This window comes from Xenopus tropicalis, chromosome 3, assembly GCF_000004195.4.
Source record: "Xenopus tropicalis strain Nigerian chromosome 3, UCB_Xtro_10.0, whole genome shotgun sequence".
NCBI lineage: Eukaryota > Metazoa > Chordata > Amphibia > Anura > Pipidae > Xenopus > Xenopus tropicalis.
The window spans coordinates 151,323,911-151,337,283 of record NC_030679.2 but is presented as its reverse complement, the minus strand read 5'-3'; the positions used below and the strand labels follow the sequence as shown (position 1 = coordinate 151,337,283).

At 53.6% G+C, this 13,373-nt stretch overlaps 1 protein-coding gene across 1 annotated transcript in view; it reads left to right on the top strand.

Annotated features, from left to right (window-relative positions):
- Positions 1-7,548, top strand: part of fbxo24 (F-box protein 24) — a gene marked incomplete at its 5' end in the record, with an annotated part of 12,279 nt that extends 4,731 nt beyond the window's left edge. Inside the window, 3 exon segments of the mRNA NM_001128050.1 lie at positions 702-833; positions 3,372-3,542; positions 7,169-7,548. Coding sequence (NP_001121522.1) covers positions 702-833; positions 3,372-3,542; positions 7,169-7,465 — 600 coding nt within the window.
- Positions 7,549-13,373: the final 5,825 nt, after the last annotated feature.

The following is a 13,373-nucleotide window of genomic DNA, read 5'->3' as shown; positions in this document are numbered from 1 at the left end:
GCCCCCTAAGTTTGCCCATAGCCTGTACAGAGAGATACCATAAAACTATGGCACATAGGGATTCCCCTGTACTAAGCACAATTCAGCAGGAACAGCCCCCTAAGTTTGCCCATAGCCTGTACAGAGAGATACCATAAAACTATGGCACATAGGGATTCCCCTGTACTAAGCGCAATTCAGCAGGAACAGCCCCCTAAGTTTGCTCATAGCCTGTACAGAGAGATACCATAAAACTATGGCACATAGGGATTCCCCTGTACTAAGCACAATTCAGCAGGAACAGCCCCCTAAGTTTGCTCATAGCCTGTACAGAGAGATACCATAAAACTATGGCACATAGGGATTCCCCTGTACTAAGCACAATTCAGCAGGAACAGCCCCCTAAGTTTGCTCATAGCCTGTACAGAGAGATACCATAAAACTATGGCACATAGGGATTCCCCTGTACTAAGCACAATTCAGCAGGAACAGCCCCCTAAGTTTGCTCATAGCCTGTACAGAGAGATACCATAAAACTATGGCACATAGGGATTCCCCTGTACTAAGCACAATTCAGCAGGAACAGCCCCCTAAGTTTGCTCATAGCCTGTACAGAGAGATACCATAAAACTATGGCACATAGGAATTCCCCTGTACTAAGCACAATGCCCGGCGGTGCCCACTCAGCCTGTATAACCCTCATTCTGTGCCCGTGCCCCCAGGTAGTTCTATGCTCCATATCAAAGAATCACTTGGCGCTGGCAGATGAACATGGGAGAATCTTCACTCAGGGAAGCAACCGGTACGGCCAGCTGGGCACCGGGGACAAAACTGATAGAGGGCAACCCACCCAGGTACTGTCACTGTATGGCACTGCCACACTGGCACACATACCCGCTACTGCTCTATATACACACACTGGCACACATACCCGCTACTGCTCTGTATACTCACACTGGCACACATACCCGCTACTGCTCTATATACTCACACTGGCACACATACCCGCTACTGCTCTATATACTCACACTGGCACACATACCCGCTACTGCTCTATATACCCACACTGGCACACATACCCGCTACTGCTCTATATACACACACTGGCACACATACCCGCTACTGCTCTGTATACTCACACTGGCACACATACCCGCTACTGCTCTATATACTCACACTGGCACACATACCCGCTACTGCTCTATATACTCACACTGGCACACATACCCGCTACTGCTCTATATACCCACACTGGCACACCCCATACCCACCCGCTACTGCTCTATATACCCACACTGGCACCATACCCCTAACTGCCTATACCCACACTGGCACACATACCCGCTACTGCTCTATATACCCACACTGGCACACATACCCGCTACTGCTCTATATACCCACACTGGCACACATACCCGCTACTGCTCTATATACTCACACTGGCACACATACCCGCTACTGCTCTATACACTCACACTGGCACACATACCCGCTACTTGCTCTATATACCCACAACTGGCACACATACCCGCTACTGCTCTATAACAACTTCCAAACTGGCACACATAACCGCTACTGCTCTATATACCCACACTGGCACACATACCCGCTACTGCTCTATATACCCACACTGGCACACATACCCGCTACTGCTCTATATACCCACACTGGCACACATACCCGCTACTGCTCTATATACCACACTGGCCACACATACCGCTACTGCTCTATATACCCACACTGGCACACATACCCGCTACTGCTCTATATACCCACACTGGCACACATACCCGCTACTGCTCTATATACCCACACTGGCACACATACCCGCTACTGCTCTAATATACTCACACTGGCACACATACCCGCTACTGCTCTATATACTCACACTGGCACACATACCCGCTACTTGCTCTATATACCCACACTGGCACACATACCCGCACTGCTCTATATACTCACACTGGCACACATACCCGCTACTGCTCTATATACCCACACTGGCACACATACCCGCTACTGCTCTATATACCCACACTGGCACACATACCCGCTACTGCTCTATATACCCACACTGGCACACATACCCGCTACTGCTCTATATACCCACACTGGCACACATACCCGCTACTGCTCTATATACCCACACTGGCACACATACCCGCTACTGCTCTATATACCCACACTGGCACACATACCCGCTACTGCTCTATATACTCACACTGGCACACATACCCGCTACTGCTCTATATACTCACACTGGCACACATACCCGCTACTGCTCTATATACCCACACTGGCACACATACCCGTCACTGCTCTATAATACTCACACTGGCACACATACCCGCTACTGCTCTATATACTCACACTGGCACACATACCCGCTACTGCTCTATATATCCACACTGGCACACATACCCATCACTGCTCTATATACCCACACTGGCACACATACCCGCTACTGCTCTATATACCCACACTGGCACACATACCCGCTACTGCTCTATATACCCACACTGGCACACATACCCGCTACTGCTCTATATACCCACACTGGCACACATACCCGCTACTGCTCTATATACTCACACTGGCACACATACCCGCTACTGCTTTATATACCCACACTGGCACACATACCCGCTACTGCGCTATATACCCACACTGGCACACATACCCGCTACTGCTCTATATACCCACACTGGCACACATACCCACTACTGCTCTATATACCCACACTGGCACACATACCCGCTACTGCTCTATACACTCACACTGGCACACATACCCACTACTGCTCTATATACCCACACTGGCACACATACCCGCTACTGTTCTATATACTCACACTGGCACACATACCCGCTACTGCTTTATATACCCACACTGGCACACATACCCGCTACTGCTTTATATACCCACACTGGCACACATACCTGCTACTGCTTTATATACCCACACTGGCACACATACCCGCTACTGCTCTATATACCCACACTGGCACACATACCCGCTACTGCTTTATATACCCACACTGGCACACATACCCGCTACTGCTTTATATACCCACACTGGCACACATACCCGCTACTGCTTTATATACCCACACTGGCACACATACCCGCTACTGCTTTATATACCCACACTGGCACACATACCCGCTACTGCTTTATATACCCACACTGGCACACATACCCGCTACTGCTTTATATACCCACACTGGCACACATACCCGCTACTGCTTTATATACCCACACTGGCACACATACCCGCTACTGCTTTATATACCCACACTGGCACACATACCCGCTACTGCTTTATATACCCACACTGGCACACATACCCGCTACTGCTATATAGCCCCACACTGACCCATGTTTCCCCAGCAGGTGGCACAGATGGCGTGCCCGGTGCATATATGGTGTGGGCTCCATCACACGCTGGTACTGATCCAGGGCAGAGACATGAGGAAGGAGATATTTGGCTGTGGGTGCGGAGCGGGCGGGCGCCTCCCAGGGTGGCCCAAAGGGAGCCCAACGTTTGTGAAACTTCATGTTAAGGTGAGATGTTGCTCTGGGCCGGGGGGCCGGGGTGGGTTGCGTCCCATAATTCCTTGCAGGTACATAGTGCCCGGGGGCACCTTTCTATCAGACTGGCATCAGTGCAGATATAGTGCAGTATAATTATGTCTGACTTAGCCCTATGGGCAGGGGCTGTATATGGCAGGGATCCCCAACCTTTCTTACTTGTGAGCCACAGTCAGATGTAAAAAGACTTGGGGAGCAACACAAGCACCATAAAAGTTCATGGAGGAGCCAAATAAGGGCTGTGATTGGCTATTAGGGGCCTCTATGCACCCTATCAGCTTACAGGGGCTTTATTTGGTAGGAAATCTTGTTTTCATTCAACCAAAACTTGCCCCCAAGTCAGGAATTCAAAAATAACTCCCTGGTTTGGGGGCACTGAGAGCAACATCCAAGGGGTTGGGGAGCAACATGTTGCTCACGAGCCACTGGTTGGGGACCACTGGTATATGGGAACGGCACGGGGCACACTGAGCGTGGCACTGTATATGGGAGCGGCACGGGGCACACTGATCGTGGCACTGTATATGGGAGTGGCACGGGGCACACTGAGCGTGGCACTGTATATGGGAGTGGCACGGGGCACACTGAGCGTGGCACTGTATATGGGAGCGGCACGGGGCACACTGAGCGTGGCATTGTATATGGGAGCGGCACGGGGCACACTGAGCGTGGCACTGTATATGGGAGTGGCACGGGGCACACTGAGCGTGGCACTGTATATGGGAGCGGCACGGGGCACACTGAGCGTGGCACTGTATATGGGAGCGGCACGGGGCACACTGAGCGTGGCACTGTATATGGGAGCGGCACTGTGTATGGGCACAGGAGGGCACTGTATTTGGGCACAGGAGGGTACTGTGTATGGGCACAGGAGGGCACTGTGTATGGGCACATGAGGGCACTGTGTATGGGCACAGGAGGGCACTGTATATGAGCACAGGAGGGCACTGTGTATGGGCACAGGAGGGCACTGTGTATGGGCACAGGAGAGCACTGTATTTGGGCACAGGAGGGCACTGTGTATGGGCACAGGAGGGCACTGTATATGGGCACAGGAGGGCACCGTGTATGGGCACAGGAGGGCACTGTGTATGGGCACAGGAGGGCACTGTGTATGGGCACAGGAGGGCACTGTGTATGGGCACAGGAGGGTACTGTGTATGGGCACAGGAGGGCATTGTGTATGGGCACAGGAGGGCACTGTATATGGGCACAGGAGGGCACTGTATGAGGGCACTGTGTATGGGCACAGGAGGGCACTGTGTATGGGCACAGGAGGGCACTGTATATGGGCACAGGAGGGCACTGTGTATGGGTGTGGCACGGGGCACACTGAGCGTGGCACTGTATATGGGAGTGGCACGGGGCACACTGAGCGTGGCACTGTATATGGGAGCGGCACGGGGCACACTGAGCGTGGCATTGTATATGGGAGCGGCACGGGGCACACTGAGCGTGGCACTGTATATGGGAGCGGCACGGGGCACACTGAGCGTGGCACTGTATATGGGAGCGGCACTGTGTATGGGCACAGGAGGGCACTGTATTTGGGCACAGGAGGGTACTGTGTATGGGCACAGGAGGGCACTGTGTATGGGCACATGAGGGCACTGTGTATGGGCACAGGAGGGCACTGTATATGAGCACAGGAGGGCACTGTGTATGGGCACAGGAGGGCACTGTGTATGGGCACAGGAGAGCACTGTATTTGGGCACAGGAGGGCACTGTGTATGGGCACAGGAGGGCACTGTATATGGGCACAGGAGGGCACCGTGTATGGGCACAGGAGGGCACTGTGTATGGGCACAGGAGGGCACTGTGTATGGGCACAGGAGGGCACTGTGTATGGGCACAGGAGGGTACTGTGTATGGGCACAGGAGGGCATTGTGTATGGGCACAGGAGGGCACTGTGTATGGGCACAGGAGGGCACTGTGTATGGGCACAGGAGGGCACTGTGTATGGGTGTGGCACGGGGCACACTGAGCGTTGCACTGTATATGGGAGTGGCACGGGGCACACTGAGCGTGGCACTGTATATGGGAGTGGCACGGGGCACACTGAGCGTGGCACTGTATATGGGAGCGGCACGGGGCACACTGAGCGTGGCACTGTATATGGGAGCGGCACGGGGCACACTGAGCGTGGCACTGTATATGGGAGCGGCACGGGGCACACTGAGTGTGGCACTGTATATGGGAGCGGCACTGTGTATGGGCACAGGAGGGCACCATATTTGGGCACAGGAGGGTACTGTGTATGGGCACAGGAGGGCACTGTGTATGGGCACATGAGGGCACTGTGTATGGGCACAGGAGGGCACTGTATATGAGCACAGGAGGGCACTGTGTATGGGCACAGGAGGGCACTGTGTATGGGCACAGGAGAGCACTGTATTTGGGCACAGGAGGGCACTGTGTATGGGCACAGGAGGGCACTGTATATGGGCACAGGAGAGCACTGTATATGGGCACAGGAGGGCACTGTATATGGGCACAGGAGGGCACTGTGTATGGGCACAGGAGGGCACTGTGTATGGGCAAAGGAGGGCACTGTATATGGGCACAGGAGGGCACTGTGTATGGGCACAAGAGGGCAATGTATATGGGCACAGGAGGGCACTGTGTGTGGGCACAGGAGGGCACTGTGTATGGGCACAGGAGGGCACTGTGTATGGGCACAGGAGGGCACTGTATATGGGCACAGGAGGGCACTGTGTATGGGCACAGGAGGGCACTGTGTATGGGCACAGGAGGGCACTGTGTATGGGCACAGGAGGGCACTGTGTATGGGCACAGGAGGGCACTGTGTATGGGCACAGGAGGGCACTGTGTATGGGCACTGTGTGTGGGCACAGGAGGGCACTGTATATGGGCACAGGAGGGCACTGTATATGGGCACAGGAGGGCGCTGTGTATGGGCACAGGATGGCACTGTGTATGGGCACAGGAGGGCACTGTATATGGGCACAGGAGGGCACTGTGTATGGGCACAAGAGGGCAATGTATATGGGCACAGGAGGGCACTGTGTATGGGCACAGGAGGGCACTGTGTGTGGGCACAGGAGGGCACTGTATATGGGCACAGGAGGGCACTGTATATGGGCACAGGAGGGCACTGTGTATGGGCACAGGAGGGCACTGTATATGGGCACAGGAGGGCACTGTGTATGGGCACAAGAGGGCAATGTATATGGGCACAGGAGGGCACTGTGTGTGGGCACAGGAGGGCACTGTGTATGGGCACAGGAGGGCACTGTGTATGGGCACAGGAGGGCACTGTATATGGGCACAGGAGGGCACTGTGTATGGGCACAGGAGGGCACTGTATATGGGCACAGGAGGGCACTGTGTATGGGCACAGGAGGGCACTGTGTATGGGCACAGGAGGGCACTGTGTATGGGCACAGGAGGGCACTGTGTATGGGCACAGGAGGGCACTGTGTATGGGCACAGCAGGGCACTGTGTATGGGCACAGGAGGGCACTGTATATGGGCACAGGAGGGCACTGTGTATGGGCACAGGAGGGCACTGTGTATGGGCACAGGAGGGCACTGTGTATGGGCACAGGAGGGCACTGACCCGTGTTTGCCCGGCAGGTTCCTCTCTGCACTCGCTCCATGTGTTCCACCCGGGAATGTCTGTACATGGTGTGCGGCTACGACACGGAGGAAGTGACCTTATACCAACAGGAGGAACAGGCGGGCACCCCGGGCACCAAGTTGGAGAAAGAGACTGGCACAACCTACCGAAACTACATGAACCAGTTGCTGAACTGTTCCAGCCGCCAGGAGCACGTGGCAAAGACCAAGGAGATTGTGGCACAGATGCCCCTTCAGGGCCACCAGAAGGATTTCCTATGGGAGGCGCTAAACGTGATCCTGCGGGCAAGCTGAGAGGCACGGGCACCGGCGTCTGTGCCACCCTGAGCTTCTAACCAGCAGAGAACTGGCACAGATAATAAATACAGGAGAAAGGACAGAGTCGTGGGAGTCATTAACCAGTGGGCAGCTTCTTTCCCACAATGCAGCAGTGTGTGAGTCAATGCCAAGGAAGTGGGCATCATGTAGGTGGGCCATGGGCATATCTTTATTCTTGGCATGGGGGGGTACAGGGCGCAGAGGGATCCCCTTCCTGACTAATCAGTGGTGGGGGGTATTGCACAGGGCCCTCTTGTGCCCCCCAAAAAAGCAGGAATGGCAATGTTGTGGCGCTTTAACCCCTCACATCCAGGGGCAGACATGAATGCAAACCTGCCCCCCCACCCAAAGTGGCACTGCCCAACATGCAAGAAGGGGGTGGGAATGGGGGCGGAGGGAGGGGGTAGGTACATGGGGGGGTGGCGCCAAGTCTCAGGGGAGTGTGAGCACTTACAGACTGGGCCCTGGGCGCTCTGTGGGCACAGCCAATCTTTGGGGGTTCATATACGGAATGGGCACCTCCCATAGGCACAGTGAGACTATACATCAAATGTCTAACGTACTGTATAGCTATTGGCCTTATGGCCCCCCAGCTGGGCAGCGGTACCCAGCGAGTAACTGGCAGATAGGTGCCATCCTGGCACATCTGCAGCAGAGCGCCATTAAACTGCAGGTAGGATTGGGCAGTGGTGTAATCTACCCCCGGCCCAGCTAGGTGGTATGATCCATCCGTAGGCTAACTACATATGGGAACTGTACCCCGGCCCAGCTAGGTGGTATGATCCATCCGTAGGCTAATTACATATGGGAACCGTACCCCGGCCCAGCTAGGTGGTATGATCCATCCGTAGGCTAATTACATATGGGAACCGTACCCCGGCCCAGCTAGGTGGTATGATCCATCCGTAGGCTAATTACATATGGGAACCGTACCCCGGCCCAGCTAGGTGGTATGATCCATCCGTAGGCTAATTACATATGGGAACTGTACCCCGGCCCAGCTAGGTGGTATGATCCATCCGTAGGCTAATTACATATGGGAACCGTACCCCGGCCCAGCTAGGTGGTATGATCCATCCGTAGGCTAATTACATATGGGAACCGTACCCCGGCCCAGCTAGGTGGTATGATCCATCCGTAGGCTAATTACATATGGGAACCGTACCCCGGCCCAGCTAGGTGGTATGATCCATCCGTAGGCTAATTACATATAGAAACTGTACCCCGGCCCAGCTAGGTGGTATGATCCATCCGTAGGCTAATTACATATAGAAACTGTACCCCGGCCCAGCTAGGTGGTATGATCCATCCGTAGGCTAATTACATATGGGAACCGTACCCCGGCCCAGCTAGGTGGTATGATCCATCCGTAGGCTAATTACATATGGGAACCGTACCCCGGCCCAGCTAGGTGGTATGATCCATCCGTAGGCTAACTACATATGTGAACCGTACCCCGGCCCAGCTAGGTGGTATGATCCATCCGTAGGCTAATTACATATAGAAACTGTACCCCGGCCCAGCTAGGTGGTATGATCCATCTGTAGGCTCATTACATATGGGAACTGTACCCCGGCCCAGCTAGGTGGTATGATCCATCCGTAGGCTAATTACATATAGAAACTGTACCCCGGCCCAGCTAGGTGGTATGATCCATCCGTAGGCTAACTACATATGGGAACTGTACCCCGGCCCAGCTAGGTGGTATGATCCATCCGTAGGCTAATTACATATGGGAACCGTACCCCGGCCCAGCTAGGTGGTATGATCCATCCGTAGGCTAATTACTTATGGGAACTGTACCCCGGCCCAGCTAGGTGGTATGATCCATCCGTAGACTAACTACATATGGGAACCGTACCCTGGCCCAGCTAGGTGGTATGATCCATCCGTAGGCTAATTACATATGGGAACCGTACCCCGGCCCAGCTAGGTGGTATGATCCATCCGTAGGCTAATTACATATGGGAACTGTACCCCGGCCCAGCTAGGTGGTATGATCCATCCGTAGGCTAATTACATATGGGAACTGTACCCCGGCCCAGCTAGGTGGTATGATCCATCCGTAGGCTAATTACATATGGGAACCGTACCCCGGCCCAGCTAGGTGGTATGATCCATCCGTAGGCTAATTACATATGGGAACCGTACCCCTGCCCAGCTAGGTGGTATGATCCATCTGTAGGCTAATTACATATGGGAACCGTACCCCTGCCCAGCTAGGTGGTATGATCCATCTGTAGGCTAATTACATATGGGAACCGTACCCCGGCCCAGCTAGGTGGTATGATCCATGTGTAGGCTCATTACATATGGGAACCGTACCCCGGCCCAGCTAGGTGGTATGATCCATCTGTAGGCTAATTACATATGGGAACCGTACCCCGGCCCAGCTAGGTGGTATGATCCATGTGTAGGCTCATTACATATGGGAACCGTACCCCGGCCCAGCTAGGTGGTATGATCCATCTGTAGGCTAATTACATATGGGAACCGTACCCCTGCCCAGCTAGGTGGTATGATCCATCTGTAGGCTAATTACATATGGGAACCGTACCCCGGCCCAGCTAGGTGGTATGATCCATGTGTAGGCTCATTACATATGGGAACCGTACCCCGGCCCAGCTAGGTGGTATGATCCATCTGTAGGCTAATTACATATGGGAACCGTACCCCGGCCCAGCTAGGTGGTATGATCCATCCGTAGGCTAATTACATATGGGAACCGTACCCCGGCCCAGCTAGGTGGTATGATCCATCCATTGGCTAATTACATATGGGAACCGTACCCCGGCCCAGCTAGGTGGTATGATCCATCCGTAGGCTAATTACATATGGGAACCGTACCCCGGCCCAGCTAGGTGGTATGATCCATCCGTAGGCTAATTACATATGGGAACCGTACCCCGGCCCAGCTAGGTGGTATGATCCATCCGTAGGCTAATTACATATGGGAACCGTACCCCTGCCCAGCTAGGTGGTATGATCCATCTGTAGGCTAATTACATATGGGAACCGTACCCCGGCCCAGCTAGGTGGTATGATCCATGTGTAGGCTCATTACATATGGGAACCGTACCCCGGCCCAGCTAGGTGGTATGATCCATCTGTAGGCTAATTACATATGGGAACCGTACCCCGGCCCAGCTAGGTGGTATGATCCATCTGTAGGCTAATTACATATGGGAACCGTACCCCGGCCCAGCTAGGTGGTATGATCCATGTGTAGGCTCATTACATATGGGAACCGTACCCCGGCCCAGCTAGGTGGTATGATCCATCTGTAGGCTAATTACATATGGGAACCGTACCCCTGCCCAGCTAGGTGGTATGATCCATCTGTAGGCTAATTACATATGGGAACCGTACCCCGGCCCAGCTAGGTGGTATGATCCATGTGTAGGCTCATTACATATGGGAACCGTACCCCGGCCCAGCTAGGTGGTATGATCCATCTGTAGGCTAATTACATATGGGAACCGTACCCCGGCCCAGCTAGGTGGTATGATCCATCCGTAGGCTAATTACATATGGGAACTGTACCCCGGCCCAGCTAGGTGGTATGATCCATCCGTAGGCTAATTACATATGGGAACCGTACCCCGGCCCAGCTAGGTGGTATGATCCATCCGTAGGCTAATTACTTATGGGAACTGTACCCCGGCCCAGCTAGGTGGTATGATCCATCCGTAGACTAACTACATATGGGAACCGTACCCTGGCCCAGCTAGGTGGTATGATCCATCCGTAGGCTAATTACATATGGGAACCGTACCCCGGCCCAGCTAGGTGGTATGATCCATCCGTAGGCTAATTACATATGGGAACTGTACCCCGGCCCAGCTAGGTGGTATGATCCATCCGTAGGCTAATTACATATGGGAACTGTACCCCGGCCCAGCTAGGTGGTATGATCCATCCGTAGGCTAATTACATATGGGAACCGTACCCCGGCCCAGCTAGGTGGTATGATCCATCCGTAGGCTAATTACATATGGGAACCGTACCCCTGCCCAGCTAGGTGGTATGATCCATCTGTAGGCTAATTACATATGGGAACCGTACCCCGGCCCAGCTAGGTGGTATGATCCATGTGTAGGCTCATTACATATGGGAACCGTACCCCGGCCCAGCTAGGTGGTATGATCCATCTGTAGGCTAATTACATATGGGAACCGTACCCCGGCCCAGCTAGGTGGTATGATCCATGTGTAGGCTCATTACATATGGGAACCGTACCCCGGCCCAGCTAGGTGGTATGATCCATCTGTAGGCTAATTACATATGGGAACCGTACCCCGGCCCAGCTAGGTGGTATGATCCATCCGTAGGCTAATTACATATGGGAACCGTACCCCGGCCCAGCTAGGTGGTATGATCCATCCATTGGCTAATTACATATGGGAACCGTACCCCGGCCCAGCTAGGTGGTATGATCCATCCGTAGGCTAATTACATATGGGAACCGTACCCCGGCCCAGCTAGGTGGTATGATCCATCCGTAGGCTAATTGCATATGGGAACCGTACCCCGGCCCAGCTAGGTGGTATGATCCATCCGTAGGCTAATTACATATGGGAACCGTACCCCTGCCCAGCTAGGTGGTATGATCCATCTGTAGGCTAATTACATATGGGAACCGTACCCCGGCCCAGCTAGGTGGTATGATCCATGTGTAGGCTCATTACATATGGGAACCGTACCCCGGCCCAGCTAGGTGGTATGATCCATCTGTAGGCTAATTACATATGGGAACCGTACCCCGGCCCAGCTAGGTGGTATGATCCATGTGTAGGCTCATTACATATGGGAACCGTACCCCGGCCCAGCTAGGTGGTATGATCCATCTGTAGGCTAATTACATATGGGAACCGTACCCCTGCCCAGCTAGGTGGTATGATCCATCTGTAGGCTAATTACATATGGGAACCGTACCCCGGCCCAGCTAGGTGGTATGATCCATGTGTAGGCTCATTACATATGGGAACCGTACCCCGGCCCAGCTAGGTGGTATGATCCATCTGTAGGCTAATTACATATGGGAACCGTACCCCGGCCCAGCTAGGTGGTATGATCCATCCGTAGGCTAATTACATATGGGAACCGTACCCCGGCCCAGCTAGATGGTATGATCCATTCGTAGGCTCATTACATATGGGAACCGTACCCCGGCCCAGCTAGGTGGTATGATCCATCCGTAGGCTAATTACATATGGGAACCGTACCCCGGCCCAGCTAGGTGGTATGATCCATCCGTAGGCTAATTACATATAGAAACTGTACCCCGGCCCAGCTAGGTGGTATGATCCATCCATTGGCTAATTACATATGGGAACTGTACCCCGGCCCAGCTAGGTGGTATGATCCATCCATTGGCTAATTACATATGGGAACTGTACCCCGGCCCAGCTAGGTGGTATGATCCATCCGTAGGCTAATTACATATGGGAACCGTACCCCGGCCCAGCTAGGTGGTATGATCCATCCATAGGCTAACTACATATAGAAACTGTACCCCGGCCCAGCTAGGTGGTATGATCCATCCATTGGCTAATTACATATGGGAACTGTACCCCGGCCCAGCTAGGTGGTATGATCCATCCGTAGGCTAATTACATATAGAAACTGTACCCCGGCCCAGCTAGGTGGTATGAACCATCCATTGGCTAATTACATATGGGAACTGTACCCCGGCCCAGCTAGGTGGTATGATCCATCCGTAGGCTAATTACATATAGAAACTGTACCCCGGCCCAGCTAGGTGGTATGATCCATCCGTAGGCTAATTACATATAGAAACTGTACCCCGGCCCAGCTAGGTGGTATGATCCATCCGTAGGCTAATTACATATGGGAACCGTACCCGGGCCCAGCTAGGTGGTAT